A 21,879-nucleotide genomic window follows, 5' to 3' on the forward strand; every position below is an offset into this window, starting at 1 on the left:
ACAGGTCAGGGGAGGCAGACTGGGCCCTACTAACATAGGTGGGAGTTCCGGTTCCCATGGCCACAGGCCACTGTGATTCTCCTTCTGTTTTGTTTTGAGACAGAGTCTTGCTCTGTCACTCAGGCTGGAGTGCAGTGGTATGATCACAGCTCACTAAAGCCTTGAATTCTTGTGCTCAAGCGATCCTCCCACCTCAGCCTCCTGAGTAGCTAGGACCTCAGGCACAGGCCCCAATGCCCAGCTAATTGCTAATTTACTTTTTGTAGAGGTGGGGTCTTGCTATGTTACCCAGGTTGGTCTCAAACTCCTGGGCTCAAGTGATCCTCCCACCTTGGCCTCCCAAAGTGCTGAGATTACAGGTGTGAGCTACTGTGCCTGGCCCAGTTCCTTTCCATTTTTGCCTCTGAAGCTTCTAAGTTACCCAGCTTTAGTGGTCGGATTTTGAATGCCTGAAAATATCACCCTCTCATCCTACACATTTTACATCTTCTGATACTCGCTCACTTTATTTTAGCTTTTGTGCAAAAAGTTGCTGCCTATTAGTCATTGACACTTCAGTCCAAGTTAGCCACAGACCTGTTTCTAAAAGCTGGTGTTACCCGGGGAGGAGTGAAGTCAAGAGTCTCCTTCCAAAGACACGGTCAGTTCCCTGAGAAGGAGGTAGGTAGTGGGCCAGCAACCCAGGGAAAGCCCCCACTTTCTGCATCTCTTCCCCATCTGTGCTCACAAGAAGGCTAGTAGACTGAGGCTTCCTCCTGAGCTTGAACTCTTACCCAGGGCTGAGTCAGCCATCAAACCATTTCACAGCTGAAAAAAGTGAAGCTGTCACTTGACCCAGCAGCCCAGCAGCTCTCCTTGAAAAGAACGTCCTTCCCAGAAACTGGAACATGGGAATGATAATGATAATCTTAGGGTCCTGTTGAGGTCCTTGAAATGGTGCAGATGTCCCAGCTGGGGATGCTGGGGAGTGCGTCCTGGTCCCCATCCTGCCTCAGGCTGTCAGCCCTGCCAGGGAGAAGGGAGGAAACCTCTATTCAGCACCTCTTGAGCCTCCACCAGGCAGGGTGCGTCTTCCCTATTATCTCCGCCAGGGCCCGTGGTTAGCTGCATTTTCTACAGATGAGGAAATCGAGGCTCCAAGAGAGGGGACACTGACACCCAAGGGCCTATTTTGGGTGCACGGTGGAGCCTGCATTGATCCCAGGACTCCTCTCCCCAGAGCCCTTGTTCGGCTCTTCCAGGAGGCTGAATGCCCCTCTGACTTCAGTTTCCACACCTGACAACTGAGCCTTCTTACTCTGACATGCCAAGCTCCCCTCTCCCCGCTGGGGAGAGTTCTCACCCTCATCATTTACCTCTTTTAGAGGTTTTTGGGACCTAATAACAACAACAGGAGTAATACAAACTCCCTACCAGAGATCTACCAAGGTTGGCCCGTTGAGGCCTCGCTGCAACCATTTTTCAGATGAGAAAAGTGAGGCACGAACAATTAAGAAACTTGCCCAAGGTCACCCATCCAGGAAGAGGCTGAGGCAGGGCTGAAACCCAGGCCTACATCTAAAAATCCATGCTCAAAAAAAAAGGGGGGGGCTGGTGTTTCTCAAAGGGCACCAAAATGCTTTGGGGGTGCTTATAAAAAAAATCCAGAGACCAGGCTGCACCCTTAACCTGCTGTGTCGGACTGGAAAACAGACCTGGGAATTCGCATTTTCACCAGCTTCCCCAGCAGAGTAAGGAAGCTCCCCATTAAACCACATTGTCTCAGAATATGAAGGCGACATTGTCTCAGAATATGGAGGTGACAGGGCAAGAAGCATCCAAGATCAATATCATATATCTCTGCATCCCCTCAAAAGCGCCTGCCCCCAACAGCTCCTGGTGCCTAGCCAGTTACCTGCGGGGACTTGCTTCCCAAGAAATCAACTCCCTGAGTGCCGGGGTCAGGACAACAGGTTCATATGCAAATATTGGGTCCCTTCCAGTCAATCCTGAGCGCTCAGTTCTGGGAAGGGGCGGGCTTTCATGACTGGAGCCAATGAATTGGCACCCTGGGCTGGAGGGGTGGGGCTAGGGGCTTTTAAACCTCATCCCAAGGGACCTCAGAGGCAGCGTTGGGGTTGGCGGCCACAGCCAAGTCCGAGACCAGCATGCCGCTGCAGAGAATCGTGCGTGTGTGCCTGGAGCATCCCACCAGCGTGGTGTGTGTGGCTGGCGTGGAGACCCTCGTGGACATTTATGGGTAAGAGTCAGAGGCCTAGTGGTTTGCAGGCCATTGGTGCTGATGGCCTTGGACCTTCCTCCCTGCAGGCTGGATAGGGCTTCTTCAGGGGCCACTCCCCAGGCTTGGCCTTGGAACAGCAGCCAATCAGGGAAGCTTGGGTCCTCCTCTTGGTCAGCTGGGTTTCCTGAAGACCCCAGCCAGGGAATTTGAAGTTCGGGAGGCTGAACCGGGTAGGAGAGGCTTCAGTGGCTGAGCTCCAGACCAGGGGCGTGGAGGGGTCTGGTACCACGAAGAGATGGCACTTTTCTATGTCCAAGGGATCCTGCAGGTTGGGCTGAGGATCTCTGTGGGGCACATGAGAATAGAAACGGCAGAAATCCCGGCCCCATCCTGAGCCTATAAGCCCATAAACAGAGTGTGAATGATTAAAAAAAATAATTTAATACATAGCACTTGTGCCAGGCAGTATTCTAAGAGCTTCACAAGACTCTTGAGTTAACTTCAAACTGTAATCTTGAATTTAACCCTTACAACAACCCTGTGAGCTAGGTTTACTATCAGCATTATCTCATCAGACAAATGAGAAGCGGAGGCAGAGAGGGCAAGCCATTCGCTCAAGTCACACAGTTACTAAGTGGCTAGTCAGGGTTTAAACCTGCTTGTGGTCCCACTCAAGAGTCTTACACTTCTAGTTGCTCTTACACTTGGAAAATAGAGATGTCTGATGTGGTTTCCTCCAGACACTCAATGCCCATGCATCATGCCTCTGCCGTGTGCCGGATCATGCCTCTAAGGCCCATGGTGGAGGGAGGTGAAGCCCCGTCTTCTCTCTCTTAGGAAGAAAAAAAGGGTTAGGGTAGGGTTTTAGGAGCTGGGCTCTGGGGACCACCAGGTGGCTTTTGGGGGAGGCTCCAGGTTCTCAGCTTCGAGGTAATCAGGATGCTGGGAGGGGAGGGTGCTGTGGGACAGCTCCTACCTCTCAAGTCTCCCAGCCTCTCTTCGGGCCAGGTTTCTCAACCTCAGCACTGCTGACACGGTACCTCCTTGTCATGGGCCGCTCTGTGCGCTATAGGATGGAGAGCAGCATTCCGGGCCTCTCTTTCCTGGGTACCAGCAGCACATTCCCCAGTGGTAACAACCAAAAATGTCCCCAGACATTGCCAAATGTGCCCTAGTTTGGGGAGCAAAATATCCCCCCCATTGAGAACTAGTCTCCGAGACTAAGACTCTAAAACTCGGGGTGAACTTAGTCGGGAGCAGCAATGGGACTGATCCAGGGCATTGGATGAGAGGGGGTGAGGAGCTGGTCACAGGAGGGAACCAAGTCTGGAGCAGAGCCAGCCCAGCTAGGCACCGGGAATTAAAGCCTAGTATTGGGTGGGTGGGCAGTGAGGAGGAGGAAGGGGATTCGGTGGTTTTTGAAGGAAGGTGCATTCACGGAGGCTGAGCTCCAGGATAATGAGGAAGGAGGGGTAACTGCCGCTTGACACCACTGCCTGCCTGCCATGGGGTAACTGGGCTGCGTGCCATAGAGTGACTCACCTGCCCCTGCTGCCTCATGCCCTTTGGGCAGATGTGTCTCTAGTTTGACCTGCCCCAGGAGGCCTGGGGCTGGCGCCTCCCCCACAGGGCTTCCTTAGAGGATAGAGGATGGATTGAGGCAATGAGAGCAAAGGCACAGCTTCCTGGGGTTACCTAGGCAACACTGGAGGTTTGCAGAGAAGGCCATGGGTGGGACAGCCACAAGGTGGGGGACACAAGCTCTGATATCTTCAAATGAGGGATCCTTGGGCCCTGATGGCCAAACCCCCCAGGAGTGGGGGTGGAGAGCTCCTAGTTCATGCATTCACACATTCTTCAAGTATTCTTTTGGGTCTAGTGTGTGCACCAGTTGGAGCCTTGGAGGATGAGCGCAGGCTCTCGGGATACACACAGGGGTGCACAAGCAGCCCCTCCCCTCGGAGAAGCCATGGAGGCCGGACAACCTTCTTGCAGGGGCACTGCAGCAAGAGCTCCTTGCTGGGAAGGCCGGCAGGACCGAGTTAGCTCTGAGGTCCCTCCTGGCTTGGAGATGCTGTGACGTAACAATCTCGGGTGCTCAGACTATGGGCCAAGAAAAGAAAGGGAAGTAGGTGTGGTGGCTCAGTCCTGGCTCTGTGACTTCCTAGCTCTCTGCCCATGGGAAAGTCCTTTAACTTCTCTGAGTCCCTGTTTTCTCACCTGTCACCTGGGGATGATAACAATATCAGCAATGACACTTAATGCCACTCCCCAGCAGTGCCTGTCCTAAGCACTTTGCATAGGTTAACTAATTATCACAAAATTCAAAAGTGCGCACTGTCATCATCATCATTTTATAGGTGAGAAAACAGAGGCACAGAGAGGTTAAACAACTCACCCAAGGTCACACAGCCAGTGAGTGGCAGAGCCCAGATGCACCCAGTTTGGCCTTACTTCAAAGGGCAGTTGGGGGGTTGAATGAAATGGTGTGTGCAAAGCATGTAACTAATACTGATTCATGGTGAACATTCAGTTATGGTAACTGTCACCATTATCATCAGCAGCAGTGTAAGGGTTTGTCCTGGGCGTGTGGGCAGCCTCGAGCATCCCCAAACCTGCCATATGCAAGATGTCTGGGGAACAGCCTCTGGACTGTACTGGGAGAAGGAGCTGAGAAAATGAGCATAGCTGAGTCAGGGTAGGCTTCCTGGAGGAGGGGCACTAATCAGAGCCTTGAAGGATGAGCACAAGCAAGTCTGTTGGGCCTTTCCATCTGTGGCAGTGGATTCAACTTTATCTTCTTGCCTTCCCAGGAATTGGAGATGACCCAGGTGTGGTATGGGGGCTTTTCTTTCCTGAGCAGTGAGTCGTAGAATGGGGAAAGGGAAGGAAGGGTACCCTGGTGCCTTGAGCCATGCACTGGGTGTCTGGTGGCTCGTTAACTCCTCCCTGCAACTGGAGGCAGGCTCAGATGGATGGTGGCCTGACAAGTGCTATCCCACGGGGCTGTAGGACTTGAACCCAGATCCCATCAAGTTCCACTGCCCAGGTTTGCTTGGTTCCACACAGCTCTTTCTCGAGGCTCAAGCATCAGCGCAAACCTTAGCACAGGGTCTTAGTGCAGGAAGAAAGCTGCTTTCTTTTTTCTTTCTTTCTTTTTTTTTGAGACAGGGTCTCACTCTGTTGCCCAGGCTGGAACACAGTGGTGCAATCTTGGCTCACTGCAGCCTGGACCTCCCCAGGCTCAAGTGATCCTCCCACATTCTTCACATTCACACATTCTTCAAGTATTCTTCAGCCTCCCGTGTGGCTGGGACTACAGGTATGCACCACTGTGCCCGACTAACTTTTGTATTTTTTGTAGAGATGGAGTTTTGCCATGTTGGCCAGGCTCGAACTCCTAGGGTCTAGTGATCTGCCTGTGTCAGCCTCCTGAAGTGTTGGTATTACAGGTGAGAGTCACTGCATCTGGCTCGGTTTTCTTCTTCTTCTTCTTTTCTTTTCTTTTTTTTTTTTTTTGAGGAGTTTCGCTCTTGTTGCCTAGGCTAGAGTGCAGTAGTGCAATCTTGGCTCTCCATAACCTCTGGCTCCTGGGTTCAAGTGATTCTCCTGCCTCAGCCTCCTGAATAGCTGGGATTACAGGCATGCAGCAACATTCCCGGCTAATTTTTTTTATTGTATTTTTAGTAGAGACGGGGTTTCTCTGTGTTGATCAGGCTGGTCTTGAACTCCCGACCTCAGGTGATCTACCTGCCTCCCAAAGTGCTGTGATTACAGGCATGAACCACCGTGCCCAGCCAGTTTCATTCTTAACGAGCAAAATCAAAATCCCAGGATGACCTCTGGTGGGGAGGGCCACCCCCAGGGCCTCCATCATTGGCCCAATGGTGAGAACGGACTGGACCCATTCCCTCTGGGCCTTCCTGTAACATGTGGAGATGCTTCCTAGAGTCTGTTGGGTTGTGGCTGCTCATGTGGCTGAGCACCCGTGAAGGGTCCACCTTTGGGATTCGTCACAGGTGGGCCTAGAGAGCAGTCCCCAGGCTGGTTCAGTGACACATCTCTGGGGTCTTACTCACCACTTTATTTTTTAGTTGGGGAAACTGAGGCCCGGAGTTTGAAATGATTTGCTCAGGGTTACATAGCAAGTTAGGGACGGAGCTAAAACAAGAAACCAGATCTTCCCACTCAAATGGAGGATCTCTGAGTATTGGTGAAGGAGAAGCTGAATCACAGAGGTGCTGAGACTCGTCTGGATTGGGGGTCCTGGTGCGGCTTGTGGTGCCTTTGTGTTGGCAGACTTGGCTCTGAGGGCCCCAAAGCTCCAGGTATTCCCAGATCCATGGCTGTGTAGGCCCCAAAGTCAGAAGACCCCAGAAGGGTCAGGTCCCATCTACATGGCAGCAGAGGGGCAGGACACACACAGCAGCCTGGAGGGCAGCAGAGTCTGTTCTGATGGCAACCCAGACACCTCTAAGAGGGGGCATCCTTGACCTGAGGGGGTCCACAGCTCCCGCACCTCAGAATGACCTCAAGTAGCAGCACATGAAAAAGACAGGAGGCAGGGAATCCACTACTAAGGTACCCCGGGCAGGGTTCCTGCAGTGAGGCCCCTCTTTCCATTACCAGGTGTCTTCTAAGGGAGCACACCTGGCGATGAGCCATCCAGCTCCTCTTTTCTCCAGCTCGGAGGCTTTCAACCCTGGCAGTGGGTTTCAATCACCTGGGGACCCATAAAATAACTGATATCCAGGCCCCACCTTGGGAAACCTGATTCAGCTCATCTGTTAAGGGCCCCAGCACCCTAGGCTTTTCAGGATCTGCTGGGGATGGATGTCAGCTGGTGCTGCAAGCCGCTGCCGTCGTGGGGAGGACAAACAGCTCACATCACCCCTTTCTTGGCAGAGGCTGCCTCATGGAGCCAGGCCATTGTGGCTGTGATTACTACATGATGACTACTATTTCATCTTGAGCAACTTTCTGCTTAACCCCGGGCCTCAGTTTCTCCATATGGACCCTGAAGGGGTTGGCATAGAACAGCAGGTTTCAAGTTCCACGCATGGAGGCCTCTGAGTCCCCTTCCTGATTTGACAAAGCAGCTTCTACTTCGTCAACATTGGATTTTGTTCGATGCAGGTGCTCTGAACTGCCTGTGCAGAGAGCTGGGTCCTGGAGGGCTGGTGCATTTCTACTCTAAAATGCGGGGATTTGGGGAAAGGGTGTATGTGGCTGCCACTTTCCAGGGGTGGGGTGGGGCAGGGCCACCCAGGATTGTGGTGGGACTGTGATTTCCTGAACCCGGTTCTATTGATGAGGATGGCAGGGTCTGGGATCCTCGCTGACTGGGGAGGGGCAGCCGGAACTGCCACTCAGAATCCCAGCCTCCTGGGTCTTGGTCTCCTCTGCCTCCGCAGTCCAGCTAGGTGGACATCTTGTTGGTCATCTCGTCAACCCTTCTGTGTTCAGACAGGGGGACCTTTCCCATCAGTTTCTCAGCTCCTAAAATGTCTGGTTTTATTATCCCAGAAGTCCAGGCCCTGAGTCCATGGAGGGAGAGGGTGGGTTTGGGTTTGCAGGGGAGTGGGGACAGAGCTGGCTGTGAGTCCTGGCTCTGTCACTTACTGGCTATGTGACTTTGGGCAAATCACCTGCTATCTCTGAGGCTCAGTAGTCTCATCTGTAAAGTGGGGGTAACAGCACACATGTCCTATGGCTGTGGGGGATGCCTTCATCACCAAGGTCCCATCCTCCTCCTCACCATTGAAGGGGTAATGCAAGAGCACAAAGGAAGACCCGACTTGGTTCCCATGAGGGGGAGGGCTCACACTGAGTCAACTCTATACTCGCTGGAGGGACCAGGCCCCAGCATTTTTGAGACAACCCTCTAAGCTGCGATTCTCAGATGTCAGCGAGCATCAGAAAGGCTTAAAATGCCTGTTCCAGGGTCCTGCCTGCAGCACTTCTAAGAATCTGCATTTTCAGCAAGGTGGGTCTGAGGCTGGCCACTTTTAGGGAGGCCGCCTGTTCCTGTTTGCCTGGGACCTTGCAGGCTTTAGCTCAGCAAATTCTATATCAGGAACAGCCTTAGTCCCAGCAAACGGATGCTCTTGGCCACCCTACCATATTTTGCCCCCCACTCACCATCTTAGGCTGGCTGTGCCATGGGAGCAGCTGAGTTCTCAGGCTGGCTGGGAGGGTGTGGGGCTGGGAGAGCCCTGGACAGCCTCATCAGGGGAGGGTCCAAGGCCCTGAGCCCAGGGCTGGACCAGGAGCACTGCCTAGAGCAGTCCAGAAGCCAGCATGTGACAACTCAGCCATGCTGGCAGCTCGGGTGGCCTGATCAGAGGAAGAACTTTGTCTGAGTGAGGCTCCAAGTTCTTCCCCTGTTCTCTAGGAAATGGGAAACTGGATCCTCCCGTACCTGACGCAGGCAGGATCTCCTCCTAGGAGCCGCCCCTTTTGTTTTCCTAACACAGCTTTCTTGACAGGCATGAGCACTGGACTGGGAGTCAGCAGCCCTACCTTCTAGTCACTTCTCTTCTGGGTCTCAGTTTCCCCAGCAGTGAAATGAGGGCATAACATTTGCTCATCCTGAGAGTTTTACCCACACTGGATCCTTCAATCTTCTCCTCATCCACACCAGGTAGATGTAGATGCTGCCACTGAGGCAGGCAGTTGGTCAAAGTCGCACACCTAGTGAGCGGTGGGACTGGGATTTGAACCCAGCTGCCTGGCCCCAGAGACCACAGGCTCGAGTACCTCACCACGGCTCCAACATGTGGCCCCTCCTGATCAAGAACCATTGCTGGATCCCCATGACACAGGGATGAAATGAAAACAAGCCTGTTACAGCCTGCATCTAAACTAGACCTCCGAAGGCTCCATGCTGAAAACGTCTTCACTTATGTCTCCTCTTTGTGTCTTCCCCCGGGAACCTGCCCCAGCCGCCCGGTGCACTCTCTCACCTCACCCTGCCTCCATCCACCCGTTTCCTGCACCCTCATTTACTTTATTTAATAACCCCTTTCCTGCCCTCAGCCAATGGTGTTCCAAGCCTTTCCTATCTATCATCACACTTGAGTTTCATGATTGCCTATGAGGTTGGCCAAGTAGGTGTCATTATCCCACTTTATAGGTGAGGTTAATGTGCCCGGAGAGACTAAGTGATTTACTCAAGCTCAGCTGGCTGATGTGTGACCCAGCCTGGTCTAGAAACTAATTCTTGACTCTGGTCCCAGCACCACCCGAGCCTTCGGCTTCTGCGGCCCCTCCCTTCCCAACCTCAGATGTAGCTTGTTCACCTTCTGTGCGAAGCCCTCATTCAGACCGTGGCCCTGGGGACCCTCCTGGGCGGGGTGCTTCAGTCTTCATTGGGAATCCCCCAGTATCTTACACATGGGGGTGGGTGCAGGAGTGCCGGGCTGAGATACCCTATGCTCAGGGGCTGGGGCCTGGGGACTGAGTGGGGTTTTCATACCAGAAGGACCATCAAAGGTGCTCAGCCCTCACCCTTGGACGCTTATGTCCCAGGGAACAGCGTTGGGGTTGAGGGAGGTCCATAAAACGTTTACAGGCTTCTGCTGGGAACGGTGGCTCACGCCTGTAATCCCAGCACTTTGGGATTGCTGAGGCAAGTGGATCACCTGAGGTCAGGAGTTCAAGACCAGTCTGGTTAATATGGTGAAACCCCTCTCTACCAAAAATACAAAAATTAGCTGGCTGTGGTGGTGGGCTGTGTAGTCCCAGCTCCTTGGGAGGCTGAAGCATGAGAATTGCTTAAACCTGGGAGCTGGAGGTTGCAGTGAGCCAAGATTGCACCACTGCACTCCAACCTGGGTGGCAGAGCTACACTCTATCTCAAGAAAAAAAAAAAAAGGCTTCCTGGGTGGTGCAAGTCAGGTGCCTTGGGAGTGGGGATGAGGGAGGAGCTGAGGGTGTTCCCAGGAGTTTGAGAGGCTGCTCTTCCTTCCTGGGTCTGTCTTCCTCTGTCTGTCTTTCTGACTCCCTCTCTCTGAGTCTCCATCTCACTGGGTCTCTCCAAGTCTCTCTGTCCCTATTTCTCTGTCTCTGTGTCTTCATGCCTCTCTATCTGGTTTTGCCATTTTCCCTGTCTGGGGCTGCCCAAGGCTGAACACTCAGGGCAGAACACGTCAGTGGGCTCCATTAGCCCTGGAAATTACAGGCTTTGTGAGTCCGGTTGCCAGATAAAACAAAAGATGCCTGGTTAAAATTGAATTTCAGATAAATAATTAATAATTTTTTTAGTGTAAGTATATCCCAAATACTTCATGGATTACCAAACAATAATTGGTTGTTTATTTGAAATTCAAGTCCAAAACTGGGTGTGCTGTATTTTTATTTGCCAAATCTGGCAGCCCTGGTTAGGAGGAGAAATAGGTGTGTTGGTCAGGAGCCCAGTCACCAGAGTGGGACCCGCCTGATGGAGAGCAGCTTGGGCTTGGTTTATTTCCCTTTTGATAAAAAAGCTGCTTTGAGATACATGAGAATCATGCTGGCGGAAGAGTGAGGAGGGTGTTTTAGGGGAGGTCTGCCTTACTCAGAGGGGACATGGAAAGGGGGGGGATGTGTCCAGCTGTGCAAACTTGGGGGAGTCCCCTGCATATCCTGAGCCTCAGTTCCCCACGTGTAGACAGGAGTGATAATCTCATCCTGGGGCTGCAGGGAGGATCCGATGAGCTAAGGTACGAAAAGGCTTAGCCAGGCCTGCCATGGTAAGGGTGCAGAGGCTAGGGGCTTTGGGTTTTAGGAAACTGTTGTTATTATGGCTCCTGGGAGGTGGTGGGCAAGAGTGTGGACTGAGGAGCCAGATGGCCTGGGTTTGGATCCCAGCCCCACAACAAACCTTGGGCAAATTACTTAACCTCGGTTTTCCCATCTGTATAATGGAAGACAATGATAGGTAGAGCCCCGCTTCTATGGTTATTGAGAGGATTGCATGATGGGCTGGGACAGAGCATGAGCTTAACAAGTGTCAGCCACTGTTATCCCCCGGGGGCGTGTGTGCCACTTCCTCCAGGAAACCCTCCAGCTCACAGTGGCCTCTCCCTACATGGGTTCTCACTGAGCTGTGATCCTGTGGCCCTGAGCCCCATCTGGTTGCCCTGGGCACTGTTGGTCCTCAGCCGGGGAGGGCCATGGGTGGATCTGCCCAGCCAGGCAGCACCTGAGGGCACATTGGGCACCCACAGTCAAAGGAGGTCCGGGCTGGTTTCCAAGGAGGACCCCAGACTATATCAGGAATGAGAGGAATGCGATCTCAGGGCCAGATAACATCGCAGATATTTTAAACCTGTGATTAATGCCTGGTTGTTTGACCAAATCTGGTCAAATGTCCTGGGTAACACTGCAGAGCTGTGGGACAGCATGGGCTTGGAGTCAGACCCGGGCGTACACCTGGCTCTGCAGTTTGATGCTGTGTAACCTCAGCCTTGTCACTAGCCCTCCCCGAGCCTCAGTTGCTCGTGTGTCAAATGGGGATGATATTACTCACCTTACAGCTTGTGAGAGTGGAGGGAGCTGCCTGTGCCAGGTGCCTGGCATGCAGCGGACACTCCACCAGATGGAATTCCCTTTCCAGGGAAGACCAGGGATATTTTCCCACCGCTAAGGAGACGTGTGCTGGGATTTGGGGTGAGAATGGCTCTTTTTAAAGCTCTCAGAACTGTAAGGGGCTCCACCCCCCACTGGCTGGTGTTCGCTGGGCTCTTCATGACCAGTCCTGCACTGGGGATTTATCTAGCACATGGCTGGGTCCTGACTTCTGAGGAGCTCACCATTCTGGTGGGTGGTGAAGAAACTCACAAGGGCGATGTTAATGAACACGTGCCTTAGAACGTGAGGCTGTGTATATGTTTGTTTGTTTTTTGAGACAGGGTCTTGCTGTGTCACCCAGGCTGGAGTGCAGTGGCGCCATCTTGGCTCACTGCCACCTCTGTCTCCTGGATTCAAGCGATTCTCAGCCTCAGACTCCCCAGTAGCTGGGATTACAGACGCATGCCACCACACCCAGCTAATTTTTTGTATTTTTAGTAAAGACTGAGTTTTACCATGTTGGCCAAACTGGTCTCGACCTCCTGACCTCAAGTGATCCTCCCACCTCAGCCTCCCAAAGTACTAGGATTACAGAAGTGAGTCACTGTGCCCAGCCGACTGTGTATATGTTTGTGTGGGCTCCAGGCTTGACTCCTTGAGGATCCGAGGGATCTGTGTAGCCAAGAAGGCTTCCTGGAGGAAGCAAGGCTTGAGCCAAAACTCAAACATCTGAACAAAAGATATCTCCTTCAGCACTGCCCATGGCTCTCTGTCCTGCCCAGGTCAGTGCCTGAGGGCACAGAGATGTTCGAGGTTTACGGGACGCCTGGCGTGGACATCTATATCTCTCCCAACATGGAGCGGGGCCGGGAGCGCGCAGACACCAGGCGGTGGCACTTTGACTCGAGTTTGGAGATCATCGTGGTCATGAACTCTCCCAGCAATGACCTCAACGACAGCCATGTGAGCTGGTCCCGGTGGGGTGGGGAGAGGTTGCGGGGAGGCAGCTGTCTAGTTCCTGGAGGGCCCAACAGCCTCTTTCTCTAGAGCACTGGGCAGCACAGTGGCCTGGGAACCAGACTGCTAGTTTTGAATCCCAGTTCTGCAAGCTCCGGACAAATACCCCGTGTCCTTGGAGAGCCGTATCACCCCCCAGGGCCTCTGTCTGCCATCTGTGAAATGGGGATAACCATAACCCCTGCTTCCTATCATTGCTGTGGGCACCACACGGGCCAGCGTTACTCCTTCTCTTCCTTCCCAAGACCCCCTATAGAGAGAGTTGTCCCAGTTCTGCTGAGTTGGGTCTGTTTCCCCATATGTAGGCTGAGGGTTGACTAGGGAATCTGCCACTTTGAATGAAAGAGCGAAATCAGGACAGTGGAGGGACACCGCTGCCTGGGAGACCCCCTTCCTAGGTGACAATGTTTCCCCAAGGTGCTTTGCTGTCCTTAATCCACTCTCTTCCTGACCCTATTTGCAGGGTAGGGGACATTTAAAACATGGGAGAAATGGGTGGCCTTTAAGCTTGGCAGAGGTGATGTTCACCTTGAGGGCTGGCGGGGACCAGGACTTGGAGGGTGGGAGTAGTGGGGTTTCCACTCCATGTCAGGAGCAATGTTTCAGAAACTGGCCCTTTAAGGAGCACTGACCACATGCCAGACACTGGGCAGCTATGACCTCATCCGGCCCTCACAGCAGCCCCAAGAGGCAGCGGACTGATGTCCATTTCACAGATGGGACAACTGAGGTTCAGAGTAACTGTCCCAGGACTGCACCCTAATGGTCAGGAGAGCTAGAATTCAGTGCAGACCCACCTGACCCCTGGGGGCAGTTTCCCTCCACCACCACCACTTCTATTCCCAGCCACGTGTCTGAATTGAGCCTCTTCAATGAGCTCCATGAGGCACGTGGGGCAGGACCCAATGAAGCCATTTAACAAACAAGGAAACAGACAGAGAAGGGGCGTGGCTTTCCTGAAGTCATATGATATAGCGAGTGACAGAGTTGGTGAGTCAGGACAGAGTCCCAGGGGCAGTGCAAGAGGAACTGCCAGTCTGTGAGGGGCCCCTCCTGGCTGCTGATTGAACTGAGAACGGTGTGGGTACCTCCCGCCTTGAGTTCCTTGGCCACAATGGCTGTTTGAATGGAGGAAGCTCACAGTTTCTCTCACTCTTCCCGCTGCCCGCTCTATATCCCTACACCCAATCCAGCCTTTGGCCAGGATCCCAGTGATTATCTGTTTGAGGCAAGCATCACTGCTGGTGATTGACACATGGGGGTCAGTAATTGCAGGATTTAGGGGCTCCCAGGACTACGGAGGTGAGTGGACTCCGCAAGGTCCTCCCTTTCTGGCTGGGATTTGGACATCAGAAGCAGATAGCTGAGAGATCCACGTTAAGAGGGAATACCCAAGGGGAGGGTCATGTATCAAAGAGAGCTTGGATGCCTTGAATTCACCCGACTCCAACCAAATATCATCCTCACCATCTTCATCCTCACCCTGTAACAGTTCTTGGGTGCTCGCTGTGGGCCAGGAACCAAGCTGCACATGCCCCATACGTCCTTTCATCTTCACAGCCTCTAATTAGTCCTAAGGGGCAGGAACTATTATTATCCCCACTTTATGGTTGAGGAAATTGAGGCCCAGAGAAGATCAGTAACTTTTCCCGGGACATTCAAAAGTGGGGCACCCAGAATCCGGGTCCAGGCCATCTGACCCCAGAACCCTGCATTTAACCACCCCCACCCAAGATGCCACCTGCCCACTGATAACAATAGCTGGTACTTCTTGGGCACTGCCTGTGGGCTCAGTCCTTTACAGGTATTGTTTCCAAGCTGCACTACAAGCCTCTGAGGTAGAGACCTGTAGAGGTAGAAACCTTTTCCCATTTTGCAGATGGAAACACTGAGGTGGCTCAGAGAGGTAAGAGGCCTTGGCCAAGGTCATAGGGTGGCCAGAGGTGCCAGGCTCAAGCCCAGGCCTGTCTGAGTCCCACAGACAAAAATGTTGGCTTGGAGAGTGTCCCAAAACCCTGCCCATTCCAAACCCTTTATTTTACAAATGGCCACACTAAGACCCAAAGAGGAGCGGGAGCTTGTCAAAAATCACAGAGTAGGTTATTGGAGGGACTGGGACCCAAGTCTCTGGAGAAGCCCTTACAGATAGCTCCCATTTTACAGATGTGCCAACCAAGACACAGAAAAATAAATGGCACAGGAAGGTTAAAGAAAGAGCAAGGTCCCTGGGGCCCCTTCCCTTCCTTACCAGACCCCCGAGAGCTGTCTTTTGGGTCAGGAGCTCTTGGCTTCTGCTGGCATCACTCTGCACCCAACTCTCCACAGGTTCAGATTTCCTACCACTCCAGCCGTGAGCCTCTGCCCCTGGCCTACGCAGTGCTCTACCTCACCTGTGTTGGTAAGTTGGGGCCATGCTGATGGTGTGGCCAAGGGCACATTTAAAAAAGTCAAAGAGTATACATTGAAAATGAAACCTCCTTCCCTCCAACTCAAGACTTCTAGTTCCCCAAACCCAGCATTTTTTCTAGAGATATGCTGTGCTTGTGTATGAAGGCAAATACATACCTGTACATCTCCCCTATTTTGTAAGCAAATTGAAGCATACTATAGACATGGAACTGGCCTTGCTTTTGCCAGCTTAAAGCTTTTCTGCTAAGCCACCACAAATGGATGCATAAACTCCACACAAGATGACTCAGATGTTGGAGCTATCTGAAAGGGCATGCAAAGTAATTGTGATTAATATGTTAAGGGTTCTAGTAGACAAGGTGGGCAACATGCATGAACAGACAGGGAATTTCAACAAAGAAGAAAATTGATAAGAAAGAGTCAAATGGAAATTGTAGAAATAAAAACCATAGAAATAGAGATTTAAAAAAGGCTTTTGAAGGTTTCATCAGTAGACTTGATATAGCTGAGGAAAGAATCAGTGAACTTGAAGATAAGTGAATAAAAGTTACCAAAACTGAAAGCCAAAGAGAAAAAAGAATAAAATAAGCAAATGAAAAAACATAACAGATCTAAGAACTCTGGGACAGTATCAAACAGTCTAAATTCAATGAAATTCCCATAGACATCCCAACATGGCTTTTTAATATAACTTTACAGAGCTGATCCTAAAATTTGTGTGGAAGAGCAAAAGTCAGGAATAGCCAAGACAATTTTGATGAAGAACAAGGTGGATGGATTCACAATTCCAAATAGTAAGACTTTCTTTTTCAAGCCGTAGTACTTGAGGCATTGTGAAATTGGTATAGAGCAATGCAGCAAATAGAGAACTCAGAGACAGACCTGTGCTCGTGTGGTTATCATGTGGCAATAAATGAACTTGGAGCCCTACCTCACACCATATGCAAAAATAAACTTCAAGTGAGTTTAAAATCTTAAGGTGAAAATCAAAATAGAAAGTTTTTAGAAAAGAACATCTTTGTAACCTCAAGATAGTAAAGATTTTCTTTAACAAAGCAAAACAAAAGTGCAAAAACCATAAGGAAAAGATTGCTAAATGAGACTTATTAAAATAAAAAATTTTTATGCAGCAGAGGACAAGTAAAAAGTCAAACTATGAACTAGGAGAAGAAATTTGCAATACATATGGCTGACTTGATGCATATAGAATATGAAGAACTCCAATCAATAAGAAAAGGACAAAAATAATAGACATGGGCAAAAATATGAATAAGCAATTAACAGAAGAGAAAGCCCCAGTGATCAAAACCTAGATCAAAAGATGCTTAACTGAGCATTGCTAAGGTTGTGGAACTGGAAAACTCCTTACAAAGGAGTGGGTGGGAGTTTGCTTTGGCTCACACACTTGAGAAGCAATTAGCAAAGAAGTTGAATCTGTAGGAGGCATTTTTTAGAAGCAGAACTTCTAGGTTACAGAGAATCTATATTTTTGAAGTTGATAGATATTGCCAAATTGCTCTCCAAAAACACTGTATCAGTATGCATGTCTGCCAACTGCATATATGCTTTGCCAACACTGTGTTATCAACTTTTTCCCTTTTTGCCAGTCGGGTAGGTTGGAATCTCACTGTTGTTTTACTTGGCCTTTCTTTAGTTAGGAGTGAGGCTGGGCATTCACATCCACAGCCCAAATATATACACACATATGGTCATTGGAAAATAACATAGACAAAAAAGTACATGAAGCTTTATTTTACATACATATGTGTGTAAAACATGTACACACACACACACACACACACACACAAATGAATCATTACAAAGCAAACCTGAGTAGCCCAGGAAATAAAACACAACCAGCACCTCAAAGTCCCCCACAATGTCCCTCTCTGATCGTAACTCCTTCCTTCCCCTACAGGTAACCACTATCTTGTGATAAGTATTTTCTTGCTTTTCCTTATGATTTTATTCCCTAAATATGCATACCCAGATAACACAGTCTAATTTTGCCATCTGATTTTCCACGGATGGAGTCATATTGTGCATATTCTTTTGTGTTGGGCTTCTTTTGCCGCATATCATGGTTATGCGATGTATCCACTTGTTGCGCGGTGGTTGGGTATCTTTTCACTTGTTTAAAAATCACTTCGAGCCAAGCATGGTGGCTTCCACTTGTAATCCCAGCACTTTGGCAGGCTGGGGTGGGTGGATCACTTGAGCCCAGGAGTTCAAGACCAGCCTGGGCAACATGGTGAAATCCTGCCTCGACAAAAGATACAAAAATTAGTTGGGCATAATGGCACGCACCTGTAGTCCCAGCACTCAGGAGGCTGAAGTTGGAGGATCACTTGAGCCCAGGAGGCAGAAGTTGCAGTGAGCCATGATCATGCCACTGCACTCTGGCCTGGGCAACAGAGACCCTGTCTTGTCTCAAAAAAAAAAAAAATTATTTCAAATGTATTCTTTCTTCTCTCCCTCCTTGCTCCTCACTATTTCTTCTTTAAGAACTGAGATGACTGGGCCAGGCGCGGTGGCTCACGCCTGTAATCCCAGCACTTTGGGAGGCCGAGGCAGGTGGATCACGAGGTCAAGAGATTGAGACTATCCTTGTCAACATGGTGAAACCCTGTCTCAACTAAAAATACAAAAAATTAGCCGGGCATGCTGGCGCGTGCCTGTAATCCCAGCTAATTGGGAAGCTGAGGCAGGAGAATTGCTTGAACCCAGGAGGCGGAGGTTGCGGTGAGCCGAGATCATGCCATTGCACTCCAGCCTGGGTAACAAGAGTGAAACTCCGTCTCAAAAAAAAAAAAAAAGAACTGAGACAACTACTTTTTTTCAGAGCAGGAAGGTTGATTCAGACCTCACGAATGCTCCATGTGTGTTGTGAAATCTCCCCCAGTGTCTAGGCAGAAATGTTAAGAAGGTGGGATGGGGTGGGATTTGGGGATTGTGAGTTGCTCAGAGAGGACACACCGCCAGTAGGTGGCAGAGCCTGGGTTCATGTTCACTTCGGTTTGACACCAAAGTCCAGGCTTGCTCCGCCATCCCAAGGAGATGAGGCGGCCTTATATAGATAAGAATGTTTCAGGAGACCTGGGTTCGGTGCAGGGTGTGCCTGGGAGTACAAGGGCTGCAGGGATGCAGATAGGGAGCCGTCAGGGAAGGTTTCCTAGAGGCCCAGCATTTGTCCTGGGCCTTTGCTGTGACCCTGCTTCTTTCCTCAGGCCTCTTTCCCCAGCCCACAGGGCGCAGATGACTTCACCCCTGGATGGTGTCTCCTTGGAAATGACTTGCCTTTGCCCAGCCCTGGACAAGCCCCAAGGTTAAGGCCTGCCTTGGGCTCCTGGGAGCCTTGTAGTGACTTACCCTGTGCCTCCTCTTGCAGACATCTCTCTGGATTGTGATCTGAACTGTGAGGGAAGGCAGGATGGGAACTTTGTGGACAAGGTAGGCATCTCTGCCTGGGCCAAGGAACGGGGAGTGCAGTTTGGAGCTTGCTCTAGGTTGGTTTAAGAAGGGTGAGACCATTACAGGTATCCCCCTGCCTCCCAGCTGATGCTGAGGCCAGAGGAACCAAAAACAAACCAGGTATGGCTCGGGATCTTCTTTGACCAGGAGAAAAATCAACACCAGGAATTATCAGGCATGGAGGTACCAGCCCTGTGCTAGCCCTTGGTCTCTGGGATCAAGACCTTCTGGACTCATAATCTAGGTCAGGAGTGGGCTAACTTTTTCTGTGAAAGTCACATAGTAAGGATTTCAGGCTTTGCGGGCCATATGGTCTCAATTCTGCCATTATAGTGCCAAAGCAGCCACAGTTAATACAGAAACTGATGGATATGACTGTGTGTCGATAAAACTTTATTTACACAAACTGGCAATGGGCCAGATTTGGTCCACAGTTCATAATGTGCTGACCTTGATCTAGGCAAGAAGAGAAACCAGATATGAAACTGTTGAAGAACCTGGGACTGAATTATGGTGGAACTTGGTGCACCGGGAGTTTAGAGAAGGTCGAGGTGGGCTGGGTGGGCGAGGAAGGCTTCCTGCAGGGACATAGCCTTGAGCTGGGCTCTGAAAGGCTGCAGGAGGGAGGACGTTTCAGGTGCAGGGAATGGCAGGAGCAAAAGCAAGGAGGGTGAAATGGAGAAATAGCACAGTGTGAGGCGTGATCCTATAATCAGGAGGTTGCTTATTGAGAAAGAGGATGTTGGCTGAAGGCCCGTCACAGACAGCCATGAAAGCCAGCTTTGTGCTTTGGGCTGGATGGTGTGGGCCATAGAGAGCCCTTGCCATTGCCATTTCTTGAGAAGGAGCTGTTTTGAGAACGTGGACCTAGCCTCACAGGGTGAGGTGGTCAGGGGGCAGGCCAGGCTGGGGTTCCTGGGCAGGGAGGCACAGGTCTCATCTGAGCTCCCATCATTGGCTATGTTTTGCCCTTGGCAGCGGCAGTGGGTCTGGGGGCCCAGTGGGTATGGTGCCATCTTGCTGGTGAACTGTGACCGTGATGATCCGAGCTGTGGCATCCAGGACAACGACGACCAGCACGTGCACTCCCTGCAAGGTGAGGCTGGGCAGGTCCCAGGTCACTGCTCAGTTACCCCACGAGGGTTCCACCACACAGGTGGGACTCTGAGGGCAGTGTCCAGGGGACAGTGCCGGCCTCCAGACACACCTTGATGTTCCTCAAAACCCATCTCGGGCTGGCAGCTGCCCCTCCCTAGTTCCCTGGTGCCAGCGAGCAGTCACATGCCGGGGCAGAAGCTCTGGAAATGAGCCACCTCGCCATTCTCTTCCTGCAGGGGAGCAGAGGATGCTAGCACTGTTTCAGTACCTACTGTGTGCCAGGCCTTTTCCCCAAATTCTCATTGAATCATCCAAGTGAGCAGTATCATCACCCCAATTTAGAGACAAGGATGCTGAGGCTCAGAAGTCAGGAGACTCCCTGAAGTCTGTATCTTGTCCAGGCCTCCCCTCTCAACCCCAAATCTGTGCCTCCTCCCCCTGCACCTCTGGCCTGTATTTCTGTGGCACTCACATCCTAAGTACATCTGCCCTGCATCCCAGCCCCATGGAGAATGAGCTGCAGTATCCTGGGGTGTGCTAGGTGCTATCTGAGGGAGATGCCCATGGCTGCCTTCCAAAGTGGGCATCATTGGAGATGGTGGGTCTGGGGGCCCAGTAGGTCTCCAGTGGCCTCTCTGGAAGGGAGGGACTCATCCAGCATCACAGTGTCGTGATGTTGGGATGGAGACCAGAGCCCTCACCTGCCTGATGACCACGTGGTCTCACCATCCTCACTTCTCTGGAGCACCTGCTGTGTGTCAGACACTGGCTGGCTATGCCACACTTCATGCTTCTCTGGGCAGTTCAGGAAACATGAGTCCAATAGAGCATGGACGTCTTCACGGCTTGCTCTAGATGGCTTCCAGGGTTTTCACAAAGCTGGGGATGGGAGACCCAGGTCTTGACACCCACTGACCTGGGGAGGGAGCCGGGCAGCAGAGGAAGGTGCCAGCGTCCAGGACTCCCCTGAGTCACCACTACTCTTTCTGGCTTCATAGACCTGGAAGACATGTCTGTCATGGTCCTGCGGACGCAGGGCCCTGCTGCCCTCTTTGATGACCACAAACTTGTCCTCCACACCTCCAGCTATGATGCTGAACGGGCACGGGTCTTCCACGTCTGCGGTGAGTTTGTGCCACTCCCCCTCACCATCTGTGCCCCGTTGCCCGGTTGCCTGCCAGGGAACCTCATCTTCCTGCCTTGGGCCATGGGCAGGTCCTGCTCACACTCCAGGAGATGCCCTGGTTGGGTGGCTGGGCACAGTAAGAACAGTCAGAAGTGGGGGCTTTGGAACTGATGAACTGGTGTCCCAGCACAACACCTGGCCTGAGGTCATTTTACTGGATGAATGAACTTTCCAAATACATTTTAAGCACATGTCAAAATTCTTATCAAAAATTTCAAATGTACACATAAGCAAGGCGATGAACCCCCATGTGCCCGTCACTCAGATTCAACGGTTATCAGTGTTTTGTCTGTCTCGCTGAAGTTTTGTAAAGCCAGCCCCAAACACCATAGATTTTGCCCCTACTTAATTCCGTTTGCATCCTCCCAAATAGATGGCTGTTGTTTTACATAGTCACAGTGCCCAAATCACAAGAAATACAAGTAGGAATCTAAATACCTTTGAGAAAGTAAAAATGTATACAAGCAATAGATGCTTTTTTTTTTTTTTTGAGATGGTGTCTTGCCCTGTCGCCCAGACTGCAGTGCAGTGGCATGATCTCGGCTCACTGAAACCTCCCCTTCCCAGGTTCAAGTGATTCTCCTGCCTCCCGAGTAGCTGGGACTACAGGCACATGCTACCATGCCTGGCTAACTTTTATATTTTTAGTAGAGATGGGGTTTCACTGAGTTAGCCAAGATGGTCTCAATCTCCTGACCTCATGATCCCCCTGCCTCAGTCTCCCAAAGTGCTGGGATTACAGGTGTGAGCCACCAAACCCCCCCACCCCCACTTATTTTTAAAATCATCAGACAATATGGAAGTATAGAAAGTGAAATCTGAGAGTTCTCTACCCCTGTCTCTAAATCTGACTCTTTGTTTATTTATTTATTTGTTTGTTTGTTTGTTTATTTATCTGAGTCAAGGTCTTGCTCTGTCTCCCAGG

At 51.2% G+C, this 21,879-nt stretch overlaps 1 protein-coding gene across 1 annotated transcript in view; it reads left to right on the plus strand.

The window, feature by feature from the left end:
• Nucleotides 1-2,104: 2,104 nt before the first annotated feature.
• Nucleotides 2,105-21,879, plus strand: part of PADI3 (peptidyl arginine deiminase 3) — a 37,443-nt gene continuing 17,668 nt past the window's right edge. The window contains exons 1-6 of the mRNA XM_035307918.3: nucleotides 2,105-2,239; nucleotides 12,556-12,736; nucleotides 15,116-15,188; nucleotides 18,588-18,649; nucleotides 19,649-19,766; nucleotides 20,767-20,892. Of these exons, the coding sequence (XP_035163809.3) occupies nucleotides 2,148-2,239; nucleotides 12,556-12,736; nucleotides 15,116-15,188; nucleotides 18,588-18,649; nucleotides 19,649-19,766; nucleotides 20,767-20,892 (652 nt within the window). The 5' untranslated portion in view covers nucleotides 2,105-2,147. The remainder of the gene's footprint in view (nucleotides 2,240-12,555; nucleotides 12,737-15,115; nucleotides 15,189-18,587; nucleotides 18,650-19,648; nucleotides 19,767-20,766; nucleotides 20,893-21,879) is intronic.

The sequence above is a fragment of the Callithrix jacchus genome, chromosome 7 (assembly GCF_049354715.1).
Source record: "Callithrix jacchus isolate 240 chromosome 7, calJac240_pri, whole genome shotgun sequence".
Taxonomy (NCBI): domain Eukaryota; kingdom Metazoa; phylum Chordata; class Mammalia; order Primates; family Cebidae; genus Callithrix; species Callithrix jacchus.